The sequence below is a fragment of the Papio anubis genome, chromosome Y (genome assembly GCF_008728515.1).
Source record: "Papio anubis isolate 15944 chromosome Y, Panubis1.0, whole genome shotgun sequence".
Lineage (NCBI taxonomy): Eukaryota > Metazoa > Chordata > Mammalia > Primates > Cercopithecidae > Papio > Papio anubis.
In genome coordinates, this window is record NC_044997.1 from 6,331,871 (window position 1) to 6,358,060 (window position 26,190).

Consider the following 26,190-nt stretch of genomic DNA (forward strand, 5'->3'; position numbering starts at 1 on the left):
TTGGACTTCTAATTCTATATTGAACTGAAGAGTTGAGTGAGGGCATTCTTGTCTTATTCTAGTTTTTAGACAAAATGTTTTCAGCTTTTCCACATACATGATATTAGCTATATGTTTGTTATATATGGCCTTTACTATGTTGAAATATATTCACTCCATGCCAAAGTGTTTTTATACATCATAAAGCGATGTTGAATTTTATCAAATGTTTTCCTGCATCTATTGAAATAATATCACTTTTGTTCTTTATTCTCTCAATGTGATGTGTCTATGTTGATTTGTATATGTTGAAAATCCTTTCATTCATCAGATAAATTATTCTTGTTCACAGGTTATTATCTTCAAAATATATTATTAGATTCACTTTGTTAGTAGTTTGTTGAGAATTTGTGGATCTCTGTTAATCAGGAATATAGGCCTGTAGTTTTCTTTTTCTTAAATCTTTGTGTAATTTTGGTATCTGGACAATGTTGGCCTCATGGAATTAGGAAGAAGCCACACTTCTTTAATTTTGTTTGAGTAGGTTGAGTAAAATTAATGTTAGTTCTATGTTTAAAGTTTAGTAGAATTCAGCAATGAAGCCATCTGGCTCTGGATTTTTTGAAATATTTTATTACTGAATTAGTTTTGTTATTAGTCTGTTGAGGTTACCTATTTTTCCTGATTTTGTTTTACATGTCTAGGAATTTATCAATGTCATTTAAAATTTTCCAGTTTGATAGTGTTGCTCCTAACAGTCTCTAATAATTTTCTGTAGTTCTAATCAGTGATAATTTTGTTTCTGATTTTGTTTCTTCCTGTCTCCTTTATTTTATTTATTATTAAATGTTAACTTTCAGATATAAAAGTTCAGGTGGAGATTTGTTACATAAGAATATCACGGAGTGCTGTTTTGTAAGTACAAATCCCATCATCCCAGGTGGGTAGCATAGTTCCCAGTAAGTAGTTTTCAATCCCCTCCCTAACCTCTCATTTCTAGTCATCTAGTTTTTATCGTTCCCCTATTTATGCCAATGTGTGCTCAATGCTTAACTTCCACTTGTGAGAAAATGTGGCATTTGGTTTTCTGTATCTGCATTAATTTGATTAGGATTATGACTTCTAGTTCCATCCATATTGCTGCAAAGAATATGATTTCACTGTTTTTATGGCTGCATAGTGTTCCACAGCATACATACAGCATATTTTCTTTATCCTGTTTACCACTGATGGCCACCAAGGTTGATTCTATGTTTTTGCTATTGTGAATAGCAGTGATTACGTATGAGTGCATTTGTCTTTTTGGTAGAGTAATTTATTTGCTACTGAGTATACACCTATTAATGGGCTTGCTGGGTTGAATGGTAGCTCAGTTTTGAGTTCTTTTGGAAATTTCCAAACTGCTCTCCACAGTGGTTGGACTAATTTATATTATCACCAATAGGGTGTAAGTGTTTCCTTTTCTCCATAGCCTTGCCAGCCTCTGTTGGCTTTTGACTTATTGATAACGGCCATTCAGACTGGTGTCAGTTGATATCTCATTGTGGTTTTGATTTGCATTTCTGTGATGATTAGTGATGCTGAACAGCTTTTTATGTATTTGTTAACCACCTGTACATCTTATAAAAAGTGTTAATGACCTTTGCCCATTTTTTTAAAATGAGGCTTTCCCTTGTTGATTCATTTCACTTTACTGTGTGCTCTGGATGCTAAGCCTTTGTTGGATGTATAGTTTGTAAATATTTTCAACCATTCTGTAGGTTTTTTGCTCTGTTGACAATTTCTTTTGCCATGTGTAAGTCTTTTGGTTTAATTTCACTTGCCTGTATTTGTTTTGTTGTTGCAATTGCTAAATGTAACCTAGCCCAAAATTATTTGCCAAAATTGATATCAAGGAGAGTATTCCTAGCTTGTCATTCAGAATTTAACTTTTAATTTTGGGGAGTAGTACACACAAGGTGCACACATTAATGGGTTGACATATCTTGACACAGCCATGAAATGCATAATAGCAAATGGCATATCCATCACCTCAAGCATTTAGCCTTCGTGCTAAAATTTTTCTATTCCTTTATTTAAGTGTCGTTAATTTTGACTAGTTTTTAGTTATTTGTTAAAAATACAATTATTTTCAGCTATACTCATTCAATTGTGGTAGCATATACTAGATAATATTCACTAATTCTAAATAGCGTTGGTATCCATTAATCATGCCCCTTTTCTCACACCCTTACCAGCCTGTTCCCCACCATTCTATGCTCTATTTACATGAGATCAATTGTTTCAATTTATAGCTCCGACACAGGTGAGAACATGAGAAGTTTTTCTATATGTACCCAACTCATTTCACTTAACATAATAAAATCTAGTTCCATCTCGGTTGTTAAAGTTCCAGGATCTAATTATTTTTATAGCTAAATAAAAATCTGTTCTGCATTGTAGCACATTTCTTTATCCATTCTTCTGTTGATGACCACTGAGGCAGTTTCAAAATCTTGGCTATTATGAATAGTGGGGCCTCAAAACACTGACCAGTTGCCCTAGCCTACTGTGGCTGACCTAGTATCCAAGATGCAAGACAGTCTTTTCTACTTTTTAAAATTCTCTCCTTAAGTGGAAATAAGGGGTATCTTTTAGAGCCATGAGCTGCGTGGCCTGGGGTTCAGGGAGGGATGGTCAAAGCACTCCCTCAGCCAACCCAGTTGTTGTCTCATGTGATCCCCAAGTTCACTGGTTTTCAGCCTAGCCCAGCACTAGGACTTGTCTTGGATTTGCAGTTTTTGTGGCCTAGGTTACCTTTTAGGATTATGTAGGTCACCAGAGCATTTTGGCTTCTGGTTGGCCAGAACTCAAGTTCTGACTGCTGGAATGGGCAATTCCTCTCTGGTTAGGGCTGGTCTAAATGTTCCCTTCATAGACAGGCATCAGCTGAGTTAAGCAGTTTTGCTTTCCAATGTGGTAAGACAGCACTGAGTTAAATGCAAAGTCTCACAATCACTGGGTTCTCCCTCTCACTAGCACAAATTTTCTTGCCATACCAGACGGCCACTGCTGGCGGGTGGGATAGGGGTGGTGTCTGTAATTCAAGACTGTCTTTCTTGCTCTCTTTAGTTCCATTTCCAGCAGTATTAATTTAAAAGTAGGTACTGTGAGAGCTCGCCAGATTTTTCGTTTCATTTTTGAGATAGTTATTAAATTTGGTGTTCCTGTGGTGGCAAAAGTAAGTGGAACCTTCCATTCAGCAATCTTGCTCCACAATAGGAGAAATACTCTCTTCCAGAATTTTTAGTGTGGTGTTACATTTAAATCTTTAATCCATCTTTTTTTTTTTTTTTCCCAGACAGCTTTCCCATATTGAAGACTTAATTGTTGTATATGGTGAAAGACAGGGGTCCAGCTTTAATATTCTGCATATGACAAGCCAGTTATTCCAGCATCATTCATTGAATGAGAAGTCCTTTCCCCATTTGTTGTCCTTATCAAAGATCATATGATTGTGCATGGCCTTACTTCTGAGTTTTCTAATTTACTATATTTGTCTATGTGTCTGTTTCTGTGCAAGTACCAAGGTGTTCTGGTTACTGTGCTTTTGTAGTATTGTTTGAAGTCAGACAGTGTGAAGCCTGAAGTTTTCTTCCTTTGCTTTGGATTGCTTAGCTATTTGGGTACTTTTTTGTTTCTACATGAATTTTTTATTTTTATTTTTTCTCCTAGTTCTTTCAAGATGAATGGTAGTTTGATTTAAAAATTGCTTTCAGCAGTATAGCCATTTTTTACAATATTGATTTTTCCAGTTCAATAGCATGAAACGTTTACATCATCTCTGATTTCTTTTGACAGTGTTTTATCTCCTTTTAGGAATCTTCCACCTCTCTGGTTAGGTGTATTCCTCTTTTATTTTATTTGTGGTTAAGTGGTATTATTGCATACACTGTGAGCTTCTATTTCTTATTCTTAGATTTAACAATGTGCCAACATTGTGGCCTTAGATTTTGAATCCAGAGTTTTTCACATTAAAGAAATAAAATGGCAAGATTTTAAGAAGCCATAGGAAATTTTTCTCTCTCTCATATATATTTGTTACTAAAACCATGTGATGACAGATTCCCTTTATATTTTCATTACTGTAAAATTTTCAGAACAAATGTTTCACAAACTAACTGAAGACTATCCTATTAAAATTATGTAAAATTTAACAGTTCCCAATGAACTCTTAACAAGTCCAGCCTTTATATTCACGTTAGAACTTTCAGAAAACTTTAATATGGAAGATTATGATATAAATTCTTAATAGTATGTATACAAAAAAAAAAAAAAAAAAACCAGTGTGCACAATGAAATGCAGTAACAACATAAAGCTAGGCCAAAAATATACTGAACTTTTCTTTTTTGAGACAGAGTCTTGCTCTGCTGCCCAGCCTGGAGTGTAGTGCCACAATCTTGGCTCACTGCAAGTTCTGCCTCCTGGGTTCACACCATTCTCCTGCCTCAGCCTCCCGAGTAGCTGCGACTACAGGCACCTGCCACCAGGCCTGGCTAATTTGTATTTTTAGCAGAGATGGGGTTTCACTGTGTTAGCCAGGATGGTCTGAATATCCTTTGTGATCCATGCGCCTCGGCCTCCCAAAGTGCTGGGATTACAGGGGTGAGCTACACCCCCGGCTACACATTTGTCTTTTTTTTAAATTACATTACTTGTTGTGGCTCTTCCATTCAGGTAACAAACAATTTTTTTTTTTTTTAAAGACAGAGTCCCACTCTATTGCCCAGGCAGGAGTGCAGTGGTGAGATCTTGGATCACTGTAACCTCTGCCTCCCCGGGTTTAAGCGATTCTCCTGCCTTAGGCTCCTGAGCAGCTGGGAATACAGACATGCACTACCATGTCCCACTAATTTCTGTATTTTTAGTAGAGACGAAGTTTTGCTATGTTGGTCAGGCTGATCTTGAATGCCTGACCTCAGGTGATCTGCCCACGCTGGCCTCCTACAGTGTTGGAATTACAGGTGTGAACTACTGAACCTAGGTTGAAACTATCTTTTCATTCAGTATGGTTGCCTCCTCCTATGGCAGTTTAGAGACAGTATGAGAATGGCTCAGCTTAGAGAATTTATTATGAAATTAGTTCTTCATCTATACATTGTAATTCACTTGTTCATGAAAGGCAAAACAGTGGGTTACAATGAATAACTTTTGAAAACAAAATGGCATCCTAGTATTTCCAATATTAAGATAATTGGTTGCCATCTATTGTTCAATTTCTGCAACTCTTCATCTTACACATTCTGAATTACTACTCAAAACTGCCACACTTTAAAAACTGTGTTGGACATACTCTTTTTCCTTAATAACTAGTGCACAAAGGACAAAAACAATTTATAAACTATCAATGTTACTATAAAAATATATATGGTTAGATATATATGAAAAATGTCAATTTTTTTCTGATTCTAAATGGAGATTTCTGTATTCAAATTTTATCAGAAACCTTACGAGAACATGTAAGTAACTGAAACATACAGAAAGACTATAAACAGATTAGCTGGAAGTAGGGCTTATTAGAATCCAGCATGATTATAAGGCAGAAATGTATTCAAAATATCCAATTACTTGAAGTATTAGAGTAAGAAAGGCATTCATTTATTTCTTTTAATGGTAAATATTATGGTCTTTTATTCCTAAGTTCCATTACATCGAAACAATAAAGTATTAACATTTAACAAGATAATTCAGGGTCATCAGCTTCCAAAGAAATAAATACTTTAAAACATTGAAAATAAATCAGTTTGCTTTCAGAAATGACACACTGAATGAATTTCTCTTCTTAACTGATGATGGCTAAAATCCCAACTGTAGAACAATCCTCAGAAAACTTGTCATGTAAAAACACTCAGTTCAATTTAGATCTGTAATTGAAAAGAACATCATCAGATACATAGGAAGCTAACTCTTATTACAACACTCTACTGCATATAAAGACTCCCAATGGTAAAGTGTGAAGTAAATCGTTTTGAACTGAGTATTCTTTATATTAGATTTTTCTCATTTCCTTATGTTACCACTAAATCTTTATGCTTTTTCAGAATGTCACTGTATATCATGTATCAGAACATTTTTGAAGTTTTGCATCTCCTTACTACCTTTTTTGGTAGTAATTACAGATCCTATGTTCTGGGGGTGTACACAGACAAAATACATGTAATTCCTTTAAGAATGGGATAAATATGGTCCTAATCAAATTCTGAGTCCATTTAATCACAGAGGTAAAACCAGAACTACAAATCTTCTACAGTGTTCTCTTGTAATAAGCAAAAGAAACTCTTACAAATACTCAAAAGAAACTAAACTTTCTTTAATAGCCACTGTCTTTACATCCCTTCCCCCGGTACCCTACTCATCCTAATTCCAAAGGAAATGGAATAAATCTAAGAAGTTTCTCCCCACAACACCCTGAGAAAAATCTTAGCCATGTTTAGATCCTTATTCTAACATCTGTGTATATAGCTTTGTGTTCCTGTATGCAGTCTGGATAGCTTCTCTGAATTTTCCAAAGAGGCCTCCAAGGCCACCAACTGTGGAAATGTTCAGATTTGCCCTTAATCTACAACACAATATTTATGCTTTTAGATATTGCAACATGAAGTATATGCCAATTCTGTTTAATCCCCAGAAAAACCTCTGGCTCAAGGTCCCCAAAGGGAGGTACATGAAGAAAATATTAGAATGTGAAAGGAAAATATGTTGGGTCCCCAACATTACTAAGAAAAAAGGTGGAAACTGCTTAAGGCAACCCAGCCTCCCATTTTATTCAAAGTTATCCTTTTGCTCATTGAGTTAGATGCATATCTGACTGCCTCCTTTAGAAAGGCTAAGAAAATGCCCCCCCTTTCCAAACTGAACCAACAGTACTTCTCACACATACTGACTGATGTCTCATGTCTCCTGTAAGATGCACAAAACCAAGCTGTGCCCCAAACACCTTGGGTACATGTCCTCAGGGCTTCCCAAAGCTGTGTCATGGGTGCGTCCTCAACACTGGCAAAATCAACTTTCTAAATTAACTGAGACCTGTCTCAGATTTCCTTGGATCACAAGAACAATGGATTTTTCATCCCTTTTCATTTTCTCCTTTTGAGTATACTTTAAAATTTATATTACATTAGAGTAGTGTTAAAACTCAGAAACAACTCCAAAGAAAAAAAATTAAAAATTTTATAAATATAGAATACTTTATGTTGTAAAAATTTATAAATGCATATATACAATACAATTATGGACTCAGTTTATTTTCTTTAACTCAAAGTGTAAGTAATAGTTTGAAAATGTGCCAAAATATAAGGTGTTAATATCAGATGAATAAAGGATGGGTGTGATAGATGAGAAAAACTGTAAATTGTATAATCTTGTTGGTGAGTATATGAATGTTTACAAATAAATTTAAAAATCCTTCTATTCCTCTGAACAGTTTCAACACAATCTTAATAAACATGTTGGTAAAAGAAAAGCTGTAGAGAACCCTGATGTAGTACAGTGGTATTCAACGAAGTGTGTGACCATCAGTAGTGCCTGTTTTAGACTTTCCGAAGTTTAGCCTTTATAATTTTTTTTTTTTTGAGGTAGAGTCTCGCTCTGTTGCCCAGGCTGGAGTGCAGTCATGCAATCTTGGCTCACTGCAACCTCTGTCTCCTGGGTTCAAGCGATTATCCTGCCTCAGTCTCCTGAGTAGCGGGGATTATAGGCATGCATTACCATGCCTGTCTAATTTTTGTATTTTTAGTAGAGACGAGGTTTCACCATGTTGGTCAGGCTGCTCTTAAACACCTTACCTTGTGATCTGCCCACATCTCCCAAAGTGCTGGGATTACAGGTGTGAGCCACTGTGCCCTGCCAGACTTTGTAATTTTTAAAAGCTCCAGTAATTGCACAGCTTACATCAAGAACAACTGCTTTAGGTATTCTATAATTTCTTCTTAGTATCTAATTAATCATAACTTTTGGGTGTGGTATATACGGTGGTTTCTAAACATTTTTATTATAGGGATATTGACAAGAAAGCCTAAGCCCAAATGAAGTATAAGCTATACCAATCAATTCCATGTCCAATACACACACATTCTGTCTCTCTCTCTGTCTCTCTCTCTGAGAGAGGAAAGAAAAATTAAGGTGAATTTAATTTCAATACACTTAACTGAAAAAGCAAGTTGAAGCATTTATTGCTTTGTGAACTGCGATGCTTTGTTACTAGGAAAAGCAATCACTTCCACAAAACAAGCACAAGCTAACTCCAAAACAACAGTCTGGCCAGTATAAATTGATGCTCAACCTTGTAATTCTATTACATGCTCTGGCAACAGGCCTTCCATTTCAACAAGGCTTTCAAGTATGTCATAATTTCAATGCTGCATCAAACTGGTTCAAACAAGATTCTTCTTTTTAACATATTAAGCATTTCTCTTAATAGAGGACATGTTTTCAAAACTATTTCTTTAGACACTCTTACTTAACTTTGATTATGAAGTGCCTACTGCCAAAGCTAAAATTGATTTTTGCAGTAAAGAATATCCCAAAGGACTGTGAAGTTTATAGATAAAACAAAAAACCTATTAGGTTTATCTACTTACATCATCAATGTCTTCATCGTCATCTCCAATATCATCAAATTGGATTTCATCATCATCTCCAGGACCAAATGTGTCTGTTTCATTGATTTTAGCTAAAGGTAAAACAACAAACAAACAATCATGTATTATATACATGATTATATAATAAATATTTTATCTCCCAGCACTTTGGGAGGCCAACGTGGGCAGATCACTGGAGATCAGGAGTTTGAGACCAGCCTGGCCAACATTGTGAAAACTGGTCTCAATTAAAAATAAAAAAAAAAAATTAACCGGATGTGGTGGCAAATGCCTGTAGTCTCAGAAGGGGAGGAAGGAAAATAGCTTGAACCCGGGAGGCGGAGAATGCAGTGAGCTGAGATGGTGCCAATGCACTCCTGCCTGGGTGACAGAGTGAGACTCTGTCTCAAAAAACAAAGAACGAATGTGCTGTAGTGTGCTGTATTTTTCTTTTTTTTTTTTAAAGGTATTTTTAATTCTCACTTAGCACATATACAAAAGGTATTTTAAGTATGGTAGGCAGACTCTGATTATACCAGCTCAATAGCCAAACATTTCCAGGTAGCCTTCAAAAAGGATTTGAGCACAGGTTAACAACTTATTCTCAAGATATATAAAATTCTCTTGAAATTACAACAGCTAGTTAACCAATTAGTTAAACAGACTTATCAAATCAGTGAGAAATACTGGGTTAAATCACAATCATGCTTATCCCTAAGCAATAAAAGTGAAAAAAGGAGGTGCCAGCTGAACTCCCAGTTATTTCAGCACTTCCTGAAATGTCAATAATTTCATCAGGATCTTCATGTTTATATAAAAATCTTGTTTTCATAAAATGCAATGTGATAAATAATGAAAAGAGCTCTCAAGTAAAATATATAGGCTTTAAAACAGTGTATATTCTCTTTCACGGTGTCATGAGGGACTTATTGCAATCTTGTCAAGTTTTCTGTAGTAAGTATGCATTGTGTTTGCCTTTAAGAAAAAGAAAACACAATTATTTGTTAAAAATAATCTCACAGTTACAACTTTGCTAAGATGAACTGAATACTTTTTATCTATAAGAATCAAACATTAGTATTACATTTGTTGCCTATGCTTAAATGAAAACTGCCAGTCTTGAGAATTGCTTAGAAAAATACCATAAAAAAGTATTCATTTGACAGATCTTATATACAAATCCAGAGCTTACAACAGATCTTATATACAAACCCAGAGTTTATGAATTCATAAACTCATCACTAAAGGAACTTTCCTAATTCATAATCTCTTTATTAGAGATTTTTACTGTCAAGTTCACAATGTCTTTATTAGAGATTTCCAGTTATTAATACTTTTGCAAAGTATTATAAGGTTACTGAAGTATAGGCAAGATTACTTATAAAAAACTTTTAAGTATACACTAAAACAGTATGTAACACAAGAGTTCTGTGGATATACCTTCATCTAAATACCAACAAACATTAACACCAAATAACAAGGAGAAAAAATCATTTTGATATTACCATGCTCTGGAAGCTCGCCATATGCCTTCAGGCTTCTAGCTTCATCTGCATTGTACTTTAAAATTACATCAGCTTTGTTATCCTTAGAAATAAACAAATAACTTTAAAAACGTCGTTTATCAAAATATCACTTGTTTGACAAATTACTTTCAAATTGAACACATCTAAAAAATTCCCACCTACTGTTTGTTACAAACTTTCCTGCTTTCCTTTGCCTACCCCAATACCCTTTAGAAAAATATTCTTGAGTCTTTAGGAAGTGGCTTATGTTCATTAGTAAAAAATGATTAACAGCTTAGAAAAGATTGTAGAGATTTCACTTTAATAAAAGCACAAAAGGCAAGCACAGTGCTTTTATTTACTATTCCCTTTTAATTACAAGTCTCTTGGATAAAAACAAAAGACTTATTCAAAAAAATTGTAATATAAAACTTTTTAGGTCAAACACTGCAATTCAAAACTAAAAATGGACTAAAGAATAATGATGTTAAAAAAAAGTAATACACTTTTCTAGGCTGAACGTGGTAGCTCGTGCCTATAATCCTAGCTCTTGGGGAGGCTGAGGCCGGTGGACCATGAGGTCAGGAGATGGAGACCATCCTGGCTAACACAGTGAAACCCCGTCTCTACTAAAAATACAAAATATTAGCTGGGCACGGTGGCAGGCATCTGTAGTACCAGCTACTCAGGAGGCTGAGGCAGGAGAATGGCATGAACCCGGGAGGCTCAGCTTGCAGTGAGCCAAGATTAAGCCACTGCACTCCAGCCTGGGCAACAGTGAGACTCCATAAAACAAACAAACAAAACAGTAATAAATTTTTCTAAGCATCAGTTCTTAGTATCTATCAGAATTGTCTATGGAACTTGAAAAATAGCTTGATTTTAAAAATAGATACCTACTTCCTTAAGAGTGAAAGTAGAACTGCCTGGGGTGTAGTACATTAATGCATATTTTTAAAAGCTTTTCTGGGTGAGTGTTTCTAATGCAAACACCAAGAACCACTTTCCTAAGATGTTCACACTTCCTCAATTGAAAGTATTTTATCCAACTTGGAGTAAGGAGGGTTCTGATTGCTTACAATTTACAATCTAAGTAAGATGTAAACTAAAGTGATCTGGCAAAAAGGCAGTATGAAATAGAACACTTTTCAAACCACATGTGCAAACCAGATTTTGTTAAATTGATGATTAGAATAACATAATGTTCATAAAAATAATATTTTAAATATACAGTACAACTTTTTAGTTTGATATATGAAGAAGAAACAAAGTCAATGTGTAATTAAGTCTATCAAAATAAACGCCTTCCTGCAGTGATTGCAGGTATGGCAGAATAAGCACTCGCTAAAATTTGTTCCTTCATAAAAGAAATGAGAACACTGACATAAATGGTCAAAATCCATATATCAGAAATCTGAAAATTAACCAAATGAATGCAATAAACACTAAGGAGCATTTATGCAAGAAATATAGGTGAATCTTACTAAGAAAAAGCAGTGTGGCCTACTTCCATTCTTCATCTCAGTTTAATAAAAACCAACAGCATAGCAGCTACTGAAAAGCACAGAACAAGTCTGAAGTTCTTTGGTAACATCATTCTACAGAGAATTTCGTGGCAGTTCCTGGAAACTCTCATTTTAAGAGCTTTTCTTTAACTCATTTGATTCAGAGCTTATTCACTGTGGTTTACCACACAGGACTTTTGTAGAAAAAACAACCTGTGGCAAATTTTTTTTTTGAGACAGAGTCACTCTGTTACCCAGGCTGGAGTGCAGTGGCGCAATCTCAGCTCACTGCAAGCTCCGCCTCCAAGGTTCACGTCATTCTCCTGCCTCAGTCTCCCAAGTAGCTGGGACTATAGATGCCTGCCACCGCGCCCAGCTAATTTTTTATATTTTTAGTAGAGATGGGGTTTCACCTTGTTAGCCAGGATGGTCTTGATCTCCTGACCTCCTGATCCGCCTGCCTTGGCCTCCCAAAGTGCTGGAATCTGTGGCAATTTTTTAACATGCCTTAAGTGGTAATACTAGTTGGGACAAATAATAACCAAAAATCTTGGAAAAGCTTTGGAATGAGATATCCATAGGAAATTTGTAAAGTCTAACATACTTCTGGCAAATCTTAAAGGCCAAATATGTGTACAGGGTAGTGCACACGATAAAGAAAGACATAGGAAAGCCCTAATATTACCCAACTGAACTTCAGATCCTGCACAGCAAGAAATGAAGACTAAGGAAGAGGTGTCAGTTGACTAACATTGGCTAAATGTTGAAAGTATTCCTCTAAATGTACAAGATTCCTCTTTAAATGATTAAAATCTTGCTTATTTTAATGAAATCTTAATTGAAACATGAACTGCCCACTAAACTAACCAACTATTCAACGGCCAAAGAATTAGTTCAGAAAAGTCACCAAACATGCAGTACCAACAACAATGCTGAGAGGTAGGAATCTGATTTCTAGAACTGCTATGTTGTAGTTAAAATGTTCAGCTTAAAAAAAAAAAAAAAAAGAGAGAGATGTAAAAAAGTGACTCAAACACAGGGGGGGAAAAATACTATTCCTGAGGAATCCCAGAAGTTGGACTTGGTTTATCTGAGAGATTATAAACATATTTAAAGACTTAAAAAGAAATCCTGTCTAAAAATGTTAAGAAAATTATGAAAATGGTATTTCACTAAACAGAAAGTCAATAAAGACACTGAAGTCATGCAAAAAGTAGAAATTCTCAAGATGAAAAGTAGAGTAACTTCAATATGCCACTTACAGTAATGAAAAGAAGAATCAGACAAAAGATCAACAGAAGACTTGAACATTATAAACCAACTACATTTAACAGATGACTACAGAAAACTCTACCTAATATTAAGAGAATAAAAATATAGACATAGGAGTACTTTTTCAATGTGGTTAAGCAATGGTGATGAGTTCCATGGATAGAAATCAAATGTATTTTACAGACCTATAGCATGTAAACAGTTTCAACACTGGAGATTAAACAGTTACCCCACCACTGTCTTTGTTATATACTGCTCACTTTAAATTTATAGCACGTACTTTACAACAGTTTGTACCGTAACTACTTGGTACGCATATCTTAACTTTACACTACCAAACTATAAAACTTTTAAAGGAGAACCAACTTACTCAACTGCATCAACTAGACTTGTGGTTTCCCAGATGTGGATTTCAAGAACTTTAAATTTCAAAATACTAATATTAAAAATAATAGTAGGTAAATGAGTCTCCAGATTACTAAATTTTCCTTTGCCAAATTAGAACACTAATAAAAATTACTACCTTATATATTATCTTTCTCATTTAAAAAAAGGTTATTAAAATATATATTTAAAAAGTAAACAAACAATTGTGTTCCATGAAGAACATCCTAACTATGTTATCTTCTAATTTGACTTCAGAGCATTGAAAATTCAGCCTGCACCAATACTATTTCACAGACTGGCATTTGGGAACTACAATGTCTGAAATACCTCGCTGAATGCCTGAAACACCATTGGCCTTTAAATGGATGAGGACAGAATGTTCTACAGTACTTGCCCAAGCCTGCAAGAAAATATTTACTGCACATTAGCAATGAAAACAAAGAATTAAAAAATTTATGTCTTTCCACAAAAATACATATACCCTTAACTATCTGTGAGAATTATTTCAAATTTGAAAAATACTATAGTCTTAAACACAACTGGCCCTAAACAAATGATGATGGCAGGCAGAATGGTGAGAAATCATCCTGGGCTGGAACGGGTCAAAGATGCTAGTATATAGTACCTTCCAAACATTAACAACTGCTTAAATACAAAGTCACAACACAAATTTAAATGTTATTTTTACCTGATAGTCTCGTAGACCAACCAATATAATGTCTGAAGTATTTATCCAAACCTGTAAGACATTTACTGCAGATTATTTTAAAAATAAAAACTTTTATTAAATTTTTAATTTAATAAAAATCAAAAGAAAAAAATGTTTAGTGAATCTTGCCACAAAACAGGTATACTATTCACCTAGTGTGAAAAAATAATAAATTAATTAGATGCCAGGAGAGGTGTCTCATGCCTATATCAGCACTCTGGGAGGCTAAGCCAGGAGGATCACTTGAGTGCAGGAGCTTGAGAACAACCTAGGCAATGTAGAGAGGCCTAGACAACACAGTGAGACCTTATCTCAAAAATTAAAAATAAATTAGGAAAAAAACACTGTAATATGTATCTGTAGTATAGTTGTATGCAGTACATAGTTAAGGTACGGCATGAAAAAACTACGGTATCCAGTTGAGTTTGTTAAAATTTTCTTACTTAGAAAGTTAAAAAAATATATAACAATTTTATCTCAATTACTCAAGAGTTTAAACTGCCAAAAGATCCTTTGTCTCAGAAATTGAGAGACATGTAATTGTCCAAAATACAGATATGTCTACATAAAATGACTAAAAAGCGCCCCATCTACATAAATACAGCCCCGTTCTTGTCTTAATGTTTGTGTTCCTCAAAAGATTTATGGTGAAATTTGAATCCCCAAGGTGATGGTACTAGGAGGTTGGACCTTTGCGAGGTGATTACATGATGGGGGCTAATCACTCAATAATGGAATGTTTGGTTTTAAAAAAGAGGCCCAAGGCAGCTTGTTCATCACTTCTACCATGTGTGGACTACGCCAGAAGGCACCACATAATAATCAGGAAATGGGTCCTCACCAAATGTTAGATAGATTTCTCTTTCTCCAAAACTATGAGAAATAAAACTTCTGTTTTTTATAATCTACCCAGTCAATGAGCAGCCCAAATGGACTAAGAGAACCCCTAAAAGTGCCACTAATTTGGAAAAGAAAGAATGTTAACATATCAAAAAGATTTTTTATTTTTATTGCTTTCTGAGATAGAGATTCGCTCTATCACCCAGGCTGGAGTGCATTAGCACAATTTTTAGCTTATGGGAACCTTGAACTCCTGGGCTGGGCTCAAGCAATCATCCTGCCTTAGCCTCCTGAGTAGCTGGGACTACAAGTGTATGTTGGCTACTACTTCCACAGAGCTCAGCAAAAAAAAAAGTTATTATTATTTTAATTAAAAATCTGAGTAGTAGAGACTTTTAATCAGTGTAAGTTATAAAACTACCTGATGTGGTATTATAACAAATAGATTGTCTAACATATTCCATATTCCAATTTTCATAGTACCACCTAAAACTATTTCCCCCAATCCAAAACCTAATGAAGGGATATGCACCGATTAATCTCTTTTAATCTAAAGTAAAAAGGAAGATTTTTCATTCTTTCACAGCATTAACATTTAATTGAGTCAAGACCATTTGTGTTATATATTAGATTTGTCTGGTTTCTTCAATACTAAGGTAGACACTTCTGGCAGGAATACAACAGAAGTTAAACAAAGAAATTATTCTTTAAAAGTAAATCTAAAAGTTATCAAAGACTTTTTCTTTATTCACATTGTCACATGGATCATTGTTACATAAATTATTTTGGGAACTCACAAAAATACATTGCTTGGACCATGTATTTAAAGCAGAGACTTTTTTTTACAGCAAACTTTTATGGAAAAGAAACCCACACACCTACCTTTTTTCTCAATTTCCCTCTGATATGGCATAACCTCTTTACACCATCAAAACACAGTGCTTCCAATCGTCCATTTCCCAACATTTTGATTACCTGAGCATACTCTGAGGAGAGGAGATTTAAAAAAGGTTGAGATCCTGTTCAACATTTGTTAAAATGTAATGACTAAAATTTAGCTATTGGGCCAGGTATGGTGGCTCATGGCCAAAATCCCAGCAATTTGGGAGGCCAAGGCAGGCGAATCACCCAAGGTCAGCAGTTCAAGACCAGCCTGGCCAGCATGGTGAAACCTTGTCTCTACTAAAGATAGAAAAATTAGCTGGGTGTGGTGCCAGATGCCTGTAATCCCAGCTACTCAGGAGGCTGAGGCAGGAGAATGGCTTGAACTCAGGAGGCATAGGTTGCAGGGAGCTGAGATAACACCACTGCACACCAGCCAGGGTGTCAAGATCAAAACTCAACAACAAAATAAATTTACCTGCTAATAAAAGCTTCATTTACTGCTAAATTGGATCAAACTACATACAAAGAAAAACAGCATAAAACAAACAGCAAAAAGCCTGAGTAATTTATTCAGACAGTAGTATTTCAAAATGACACATATTCTAACTTTAGGGAAACCAGGTAATTATTTATCTGTCAACTTCTACACCTCTCCCAGCTATGCTCATATACTTTAACGCCTTTATATTTAGAGTAAATAAAACACTAAGTCAAGTAACTTGTTCAAGATTACAAATGCCATTTCCAAGGCACGTTATTTCTGCTACTAGAGGCATTTTAATTACCTATTCATTTTGAGTAAGTCAACTGTTGTTGTCATGATTGTACACTCTACTTTTGAACATCAAAGTGGCACATTTCAAAATATACACTACAATGCTTCATCAACCTCTCACATATGAGCCCTAACTCTATCTTCACTCTCCTTAAACTCAAAAATGACAAAGAGAAATAATAGCTTAACTATTACAAATTCCTGTTTACTTTAGAATACCTTGGTGAATACTCTAAAGTTCTTAGAAAATAAGAGTGACGGGCCAGGCATGGCTGCTCATGCCTGTAATCCCAGCACTTTGGGAGGTCAAGACAGGTGCAATACCTGAGGTCAGGAGTTTGAGACCAGCCTGGACAACATGGTACAACTTCGTCTCTACTAAAAATACAAAAATTAGCCGGGCGCGGTGGCACACACCTCTAATCTCAGCTACTTGGGAGGCCGAGGCAGAAGAAATGCTTGAGCCCAGGAGATGGATGTTGCACTGAGACATCATGCCACTGCACTCCAGCCTGGCCGACAAAGTGAGACTCTGCCTCAAAAAAAAAAAAAAAAGAAAGAAAGAAAGAAAAAGCTACATTGAGGGGTTATACATGTGGCAACTGCGTCCATTTTACAACAATACAGTGAGCTCAGCTTATCACTAAGCACTTTCTAAACATGAAGGAAAACAAAAAAAAATGAGAATGAAAATTAAAAAATTTGTCCTGAAAGTAAAGTCAACGTCTATTAGAAGTGAAAAAGATGAAGGCTAAATAAGTGTCTTTTGCCAGAAAATATGTTTCATATAACTAAAAGATGTTGACTTTTTAGTGGCTTTTATTTAGAACAAAAGTGACTACCAAAAATTCTATAGAAACATACCTAGCTTTTCTTATAAATTATTAAACAATAAATGTATTCATGCTGAAAATAATTGTGAAGAAATCTGAATACAGATTATCAATGAGGTTAGCAGTCTTCACGAAAACCTACCTGTGATGGAACTATTACATATCTAAATTGTAAGTTACATTAATCTACATAGTCATATGTGGTTAGTGGTTACCTACTTGTAACAGCATAGCATAGAAGTAGGTAACAGTATTACATTAAAATTAAATATGTTACAGTAATTCTACTGTAGTTAGTAAAGGAAAAGTGCTTCATCTTATGAGATACATGCTGAAGTATTTAGGGGTAAAGTGTGTAAATTCACGTTACTAATTATCTGTATAAAAATTCAAAATACTTACAAAAACATGTATACATGCAGATACTCAGAGATAGAAATAAAGTAAAAGATGTAAAAGGTTAAAACTGGCGAATCTAGGTGAAGAATACATGTAACTTTGTTGTGTACTAATCTCACAAACTTTTCATAAGCTCATTACTTAAAGAAAAAAAAGAAAAAAAGGAAGTGGCCCAATAAACTTACTTTTTTTTTTTTTTTGTATGTTACTCTATATCTCCTTTATCAATCCAATGGGTTAGTCAATTATTAGGATTGTATGACATTTTATGATTATGCGCTAGCGGCATTGAAGAACTTGGGGTTCAAAAAGGTTTTGAGATTTTATCCTCACAAATAACCATGGTCTACAACATTACTCATTACCAACGTATGGAATATTTAATGATAACAGTCTATGCTTAATTTGCTCTGAACTTTTGGCTTTTTCTTGAGACAGGGTCTTGCTCTGTCACCCAGGCTGAATACAGTGGCACCCTCATAGCTCCCTGCAGCTTGACCTCCTGGGTTTAAACTATCCTCTCCCCTTATCCTCCAGAGAACCTGGGACTCCAGTTGTGTAACACCATGCCCCATTAATTTTTGTTTTGTTTTTCTTTTTTTTTTTTTGTAGAGACAGGTTTCTGCCCTCCCAGGCTGGTCTCAAACTCCTAGCTTCAAGCAAGCCAACCACCTTGCTTTCCAAAGGGCTGGGATTGCAGGCATCAGCTAGATTGTGTTCTTCCACACAAAATACTGAACGTATATTTACAAAAATGCTGCAATCAAATCCTCTATCCAGACTTACTATGTCCAAGAAATCAGTATTTAATGAACAAGTACAGGAGAAATGTAGATGATGAGAAATGAGGGAAAGAAAAATGGAAACATGGGGACAACTGCTCAGGATAATGATTAAGATTCCTTTAGGAGAAAGACTGAAATTTATATCAACAGCAACAACAAAACACATTAATAAAAGAAGCCTAACTTAAAAAGTCTTACCTTGTCCATCCTCTTTAAACACCAGCTCTCTTTTTTCAGATTCATTCTCATTTTTACCCCTGCGCCTGTTTTTACCTCCTTTACCTAATTAAAGAGTAGATAAAAAATTAACTGTAAAAACCTGCATAATATCATATAAACTAAACTATAAAACAAAATAAGGCTTTTCAAGTTTGTTTTTGAAACCACTTGCAGGAAAATTAAAAATATATCATTTAAACACATAATAAATGTGTCTAAATTTATTTACATTACATTAACATTACCTCATTAACAGAACCTGCCAAGGTTCTCTTTAAGTCTTTTACCTGATATATATCAGTATTATCCTTCTTGAACATTTGTTTGGATACTTCTGAAACAAGAATATATCTTATATAAAGCTATACAATGCTTTCCAAATAAAACCAGGACTTCATTCATTTTCTTCTATAGTATATTTTAACTCCACTCAATAATTTGTCCTCAATATCTTTTCATTTCAATAGCTGTAGATATGGACCAACATTTTAACAGTTAAAGTATATTTAATATTTTAATTTCTTCCAATGTTTCAATATTATTATATTAAGCTGCATTGAATATTATTCTCCAAACAAATTTCGTAAATGAACAGAAATAGAATTTCTGGGTTAAAGCTTACATATACACTTCCTTAGACTTTTGATAACTATTTCAAATGCCGTCATGTTTCACTCTATTTTTAAGTTTTTGCTTATTACTAAACACATCCAGAATATTTCCTTGTGAGATTTTCTATTGAATTATCAAGAAATTGGGGTATTTCTCCATAACATTTTATAACCATCAGAGACTGTAAACCAAAACAGCAGCCGTTTCCAAAAGGAGGGAGAAAGGCTACAAATTACAGTAATATAAAGGATCGATTGAAGAATTTGAATAAAAACGTTAACACTGCAAATAGAATAAAATATATATACCTGGCTACCGCAAAGCCAGACATCTAACTTCTTGAATCCACCCACTACCTCTGGGGCAGTCTCACATTGTTCTGTGCTACTATAAAAGAAATCTGGGCATCCACAACTTCGTGATTTATCCAGATTCTGATGCCTTCTTAGAGGCATCTAAATTTCTACAAAGGAAAACACATTCTATATTTCGAGCCATTAATCGTGCCTGAACTTAGCTGCGTCAGGACAAAGATCATACCTGCTTTGCTTACTGGGTTTTATAAAAGTTTGGCAGCTTTTCAAATGACTAAATCATGATTAGTTACACATTTGCAAAAGAATGGCAACTTTTAAATTGCATACAGCAATCTCAAAGGTGGGAGCATCTTACTCTAGCTCTTCACAAGTAGGCCAAAGGATGCCCTTTTCCTGATGTGAGGATGGGTTTCTGAGATTTCTGCAGAAAACCAGCTGAATGAGTGCAAAGAAGAAGTAATTCCACATATGGCCCATGCTCATTTACATGTTTATTTGGATAAATCTCACCACGACAATATTGACAGACATCTGGATTTTCAAACGAAAACAAAAACAAAAAAACACAAAAAGCCAAATGAGCAAGTTTTACTTCTATATTAGTAAGTCTCATCTCATAAAACGTAGAAGTCTTCAAAAATATCCTTCAACTAAGTATCCCAGAGGATAACACTGATTTTACACAATAATAAAAACATTCAATTCAGGATGGTGATTAAATCTTAAAAATAAATTTGGGAGAGGTAACAGAGGACTTTAACGAATCTGTGTTGTAATTCCTAGAGGTATGGATTTCCAGGAGTTCACTGTATTACTATAGTTTTTTTTTTTTTTTTTTAGACGGAGTCTTGCTCAGTCGCCAGGCTGGAGTGCAGTGGCGCAATCTCGGCTCACTGCAAGCTCCGCCTCCCGGGTTCACGCCATTCTCCTGCCTCAGCCTCTGGAGTAGCTGGGACTACTAGTAGCCGCCACCACGTCAGGCTAATTTTTTTGTATTTTTAGTAGAGACGGGGTTTCACTGTTAGCCAGGATGGTCTGGAGCTCCTGACCTCGTGATCCACTCGCCTCGGCCTCTCAAAAGTGCTGGGATTACAGGCATGAGCCATCTCGCCCGGCCACTGTACTACTTTTATGTGCCTCAGATATGATACAAAAATTTGTTTTCAATTTACCAGAATTAACCAAATCCTGATTATTCTCCTTCTACCGTAATACCATGTAACAGAATCCACTTTAAATTATATTTTAAAAGAATGAGGCTAGGCATGAACATATAACAATTAAAATCGTTTAATATTTTATCTTGCTTTCTTTCTATGACCAACAAATCCATACCTTCTCCTTAAACAAACCCTACGTGTTTTGGTGATACTCTTTACTGAGAACCTTCTTAAGCATCACTCAGTTTAAAAGTTCTACCCTACAAGAATAAAGGAAGCTTTACTATTTTAAGGCTAGAGTCACGTACAGGGATAGCAACATCAACAAAGATTTAACGGACATTTTGCAAAGGGAGATACTGTGATCTTTAGAATTGATAACTTAGAGAACTGAGAATCTCATCACTAGAAATAAAAGTGAGAACATACTTACTGAAGTTGTTCAGTACCATGTGAGAAAATGTTAGTGAAAATCATAAGCCTTTGCTAACTCTAATTAGACTTCTCCCATAATACACTTTTATCCTCGAATAATTTTGCAGTAAAACAAACAAATCTTATACAAACAACTCATTAGTGGGTTTTGGGGAGAGCAAAGAGTAATGTCCAGAAAACAGAGCCCTGTACTGTCACCAAGTACCTCGAATTGTGTGTCGTAACAGCTATAAAGAGAAAATGAAACAGACTCCTTGGTGCCAACAAGCAAGTAAAAAGAAGACAAATTGGTGTGGGTCCCAAGAAGGAATAGTCTAAGCAGAGTTTTTGTGTACTATAAAATATGGTCCTCTCCTGTGGAAAATAATACATTTTGTTTCCACCTATAGTTTTCTTCAAGTAATTACAAGGGCATTAAAAGTGAGAGATTACCTCAGGTCTATATAAAGGAGAATTTCTTTCAGAAACGACTGGGCAAGAGTTCTGCCGAGGTTAGACCTCCTACTTTAGAAACTGTAAGTAAACTTATTTTCAAGTCTAACCTTGGTGTGAAAGTTTAAACGCAGAATGAAGGGAAGGTTGATGTCTTTACTCCCACGATATTTGTCGGATACGGAAGTTAAAAACTTGCCTAAATATGTAACAATTCTTCTGCAAAAGAATGTTACACTCTATAAGGGGATGGGGTAGAGTAAAATGCCAGAGACGAACCTAAACATGTTTCAAGGTTTCCCCACTGTTTAATAAGGAAAAGGGAGTATCCTTAGCAATACTTTTAACTGTCCAGATACGTAAATCTTCTAAGTTAAGAACTGCTTCCAGGAAAGTAGCAGGGCAGTTTGCAGGTGCCTACTCTGGGAAGCCAGGCCGTCCGGTTAGGGTCCGTCAACCGTTCGCTACCTACACGGCTTCCGTCTGGCGTGAAACAGTAGCAAAAGCCCGCTACCTTCCGAAGCAGGCCCCACAAAAATGGCGTCTCTCCCACCCAATGTGACCAAATCGGGCATTCTCAACTCCTTTCCCCAACAGAGTGCTGGGGGCGCGGTGCCCAGTTCCGCCGGAAGAACAGTTACTGCGGCCTGGAACAGACGTCGGGGTTACTGGCAGAGCAAGCCGAGGTATAGTCCCAGACGCTTACAGCAGTACCTTTATTCTTGGGCATAGCGGTGAAGACAGCCTCGTGGGACCTCTTCCGACTCCTTTCTGGCGGTTACTACTTCTCTAAGAGCAGGCTGACCTAAGATGCCTCAGGTGGGTGCGCACAACAGACTGGCCACGGAGCTCTCTGCTAAACTGCGGACGCACACTTTCTGGCGTCAGCAATAGGCGACGCAGCTAATTGCGATGCTTTTCCGCGCCTCTCTTCGCCTGAGGCGTGGCCAAATGACTGACACCTAGTAGACCCCATTGGAATACCGGAGAGTTTCGTGCCGGATGAATAAACAGGTAGCGGGGCGGAACTCAAGGTGGAGAAAGTGGAGTCAAGGATGGAACGGGGCGGTTCCCTGGTGTCCGCTGCTTTGCTAAAAATACGTTTTCCAGTTTCACAAGTTAGTGGGTCGTTTAAACACCTAAATTTTAAGAGAGCCGTTACTCTTACACAGTAAGATTGGAGGACTGACTTAGGACAAGACCCTCTATGTTCAGAATGCTTCCTTCCTCCCTCTCTCCCTCCCTCCCTCCCTCCCTATTTTCCTTCTTTCCTTCCTTCCCTCCCTCCTTCGGAGTTTCGCTGTTGTTGCCCAGGCTGGAGTGCAGTGGAGCGAACTGCCCGGGTAATTTTTGTATTTTTGGTAGATACAGGGCTTCACCATGTTGGCCAGGGTGGTCTCAAACCCTTGGCCTCGTGATCCGTCAGCCTTGGCCTGCCAAATTCTGGGATTGCAGGCGTGAGCCACCGCGCCTGGCCTTTTTTTTTTTTTTCAGTCTCTGTCTTCTTTACCTCAGCACTTCACCGTAAACCATGTAAGTACCAAGGCCGCGCCTGTCGCCTAAGATTGCTACCACCCAGCGGAATACTGACAAACAGTAGACGGTAAATATGTATAGGAAATGGAAGGTAAATATACATAGGAAGGGGTGAGACTAAGCATCTGAATCTTACAGTAAATTATGGCTTAACCAAATGTTTCAAATGGACTGCCTGTTGTGAAATTATTTCAAGATAAAATTCCATTTGATTGTGATATGCAAGCATTTCATTTACTGGATTTGTTGTGTGTGCTACTATTGTGTTTAGAATGTTGGCATCTGTGTTAAGATATATTGGCTTGTTTCTTGTGATGACTTTGGCTTTAGGATCAATATAATCCTGGCTTCACAGAGTGAATTATGTAGCGTCCCTTTTTCTTCTGTGTTTTTGGACGCATTTGATGTAAATTCGTTAATTCTTTAAATGGTCCAAGGCCTTAGTTTTGATTATGAATTCGGATTATATTTATTCCCGAGTCAGTTCTGGTAGTTTGTATGTATCAGAAATTTGTTCATTTTTTCTAAATTATCTAACTTGTTGGGTGTATAATTGGCTATAATACGCAAAGAATAGTATCTTCCTAATCCTTTTTTTTCCCTTTCTTTCTGCAAGGTAAATAGTTTCTATGTATCAGGAATTTGTTCATTTATTCTTAATTATCTTATTGGGCATGTAACTGGCCATCATATGCATAGTATAGTATCCTCCTAATCCTTTTCTTTCTTTCTTTTTTTCTGCAAGGTAAGTGGTGGTACCCCGATCATCACTACTTGTTTTAAGGAATTTGAGTCTTCATGGTTTTGTTTTCAACAGCCTAGTGATGAAGACATAAAATTAAAAATAAATTTTTCTCTGAATCCAGAAATCCTCTCCACAAGGACAGTAGAGAATGAAATCAGTTTTACTGTTAAAAGTATTAAATATGAATTTAATGTACATTGTAGAAAATCAACCAAGAGATTACAAAGTAAAAAAGAAATCTCATCTTTTATATAGCTAAGCATCAAAGTAGTGTTTAAGGAAAACAAATTTTCTTAAAAGAAGTTACTGGTTGATCAGTAGTCTTTAATAAAGAAAATTTAACAGCACCATTTGTCACATACCCTTAGCTTACAATGATAACAGAAGACCATATGTTGTACATAGCTAATTGTCTTTAATCAGAAGGTAAAGTGATTTCTCATGTTTTTAATCTCAGGAGGTAGTTTTGCAATTTAGAGAAAAGCACCTACTGAGGTTAAGTTCTTATCTTTTACTGAAACTGGAAACAGAGGGGCACTTTCTGTCTTTATGTTTACATTTCAAAGAGATAACTCTTAGGTCCATTAGATAAATACTGCTGTCATTGATATGCTTTGGCTTTGCATCCCCACCCAAATCTCATCTAGAATTATAATCCTCGTGTGTTAAGGGAGGGACCTGATGGAAGGCGATTGCATTATGACGTTAGTTACCCCCATGCTGTTCTCCTGATAGTGAGGGAGTTCTCACAATAGCTGATGGTTTTAAAAATGTTCTGCAGTTTCACTCTCTCACTTTCCTACCTCCATTCCATGTAAGATGTGTCTTGCTTCCCATTCACCTTCTACCATGATTTTAAGTTTCCTGAATCCTCCCCAACCGTGCACAACTGTGTGTCAATTAAACATCCTTTCTTAATGAATTACCCAGTCTAAGGTCGTATTTTTGGAGCAGTGTGATAACAGACTAATACAGAGAATTGGTACCAGGAATGGGGTATTGCAGAAAACCTGAAAATGTGGAATCTACTTTGGAACTGGGTAATGCGGGAAGGTTGGAAGAGTTTGAAGTGCTCAGAAGAAGAGAGGATTATGTGGGAAATATTGGAACTTTATCTAAAGACTGGGTGAATGTTTTTGACCAAAATACTAGTAATGACATGGAGAATGAAGTCTAGGCTGAGATAGTCTCAGAAGGAAATGAGGAACTTCTTGGGAATTGGAGTAAAGGAAACACATGCTATGCTTTAGCAAAGCAAATGGTGGTATTTTGCTCCTGCCCTGTGGAACTTTGAACTTGAGAGAGATGGTTTGAAATTGGAACTTTTGTTTAAAAGGGAATCAGACCATAAATGTTAGGAAAATTTGCAGCCTGACCATGTGATAGAAAAGACAAAAAACGCCACCATTTTCTGGAAAGAAATTAAAGACTGCAGAAATTTGTATAACAAATGAGGAACTGAATGTTTAATAGTGATGACAATGGGGAATATTACTCTAGGGAAGGCCAGAGATCTTCAAGGGACCTCTTCTTATCACAGGCCCAGAGGCCTAGGAAGAAAAATAGTTTTATGGGCTGAGCACAGAGCCCTGCTGTCATTTGCAGCTTTGGGACTTGGCACCCTTCATTCCAGCCTCTCTAACTCAGATGTGGCCAAAAGGAGCCAAGGTACAGCTTGGGCCTTTGCTTCAGAGGATGCAAGCCCCAAGCCTTGGCAGTGTCCATGTGGTATTAGGCCTCTGGGTGCAGAGAAGACAAGAGTTGAACCTTGGGAACTTCTGCCTAAATTTCAGAGGTTCTATGGAAATGTCTGCATGTCCAGGCAGAAGTCTGCTCAGGGTGAAGCACCCGTGGATCACTTCTGCTAGGGCAGTGTGGAGGGGAAATGTAGGATTGGAACTCCCACACACAGTTCCCACTGGGCACTGCCTAGTGGAACTGTGAGAAGAGGACAACTGTCCTCCAAACCCCAGAATGGTAGATCCTCAGGCAGCTTGCATCATGTGCCTGGAAAAGCTGCAGGCACTCAACACCTTTCTGTGAAAGTAGCCACAGGGGATGTACCTTACAAAACCCGGGGACAGAGCTGTGGGAGCTCACCCCTTGCATCAGCATCCCCTGGATGTAAGATATGGAGTCAAATGACGTTTTGGAGCTTTAAGATTAATGATTGCCTGGCCAGGTTTTATACTTGCATGGGGCTTGTGGCCCCTTTGCTTTGGCTTATTTCTTCTGTTTGAA

At 36.4% G+C, this 26,190-nt stretch overlaps 1 protein-coding gene across 2 annotated transcripts; it reads right to left on the reverse strand.

Annotated features, from left to right (window-relative positions):
- Nucleotides 1-5,599: 5,599 nt before the first annotated feature.
- LOC116272403 (eukaryotic translation initiation factor 1A, Y-chromosomal) lies at nucleotides 5,600-22,568 on the reverse strand. 2 transcript variants are annotated; one of them, XM_031661133.1, is made up of 7 exons: nucleotides 22,383-22,564; nucleotides 18,692-18,775; nucleotides 15,699-15,802; nucleotides 13,956-14,006; nucleotides 10,104-10,185; nucleotides 8,599-8,690; nucleotides 5,600-5,883 (listed from the first exon to the last, which is right to left on the reverse strand). In XM_031661133.1, the coding sequence occupies exons 1-7, from the start codon at nucleotides 22,396-22,398 to the stop codon at nucleotides 5,878-5,880; spliced, it is 435 nt and encodes a 144-aa protein (XP_031516993.1). In that variant the 5' UTR covers nucleotides 22,399-22,564; the 3' UTR covers nucleotides 5,600-5,877. The 2 variants fall into 2 exon arrangements, with proteins under 2 accessions (XP_031516993.1, XP_031516994.1); XM_031661134.1 differs by lacking the exons at nucleotides 5,600-5,883; nucleotides 8,599-8,690 and adding an exon at nucleotides 9,049-9,573 and having other exon boundaries at nucleotides 22,383-22,568.
- Between the last annotated feature and the right edge of the window lie 3,622 nt (nucleotides 22,569-26,190).

Bases quoted from the DNA above. Each gene is read 5' to 3' on its own strand.
- LOC116272403 (XM_031661133.1), bottom strand. The intron at 15,803-18,691 runs GTAAGACTTTTT...TCCTCTCCTCAG, and splicing joins GTTTAAAGAGGATGGACAAG to AGTATGCTCAGGTAATCAAA. The intron at 14,007-15,698 runs GTAGGTGTGTGG...AATGTCTTACAG, and splicing joins GAGGGAAATTGAGAAAAAAG to GTTTGGATAAATACTTCAGA.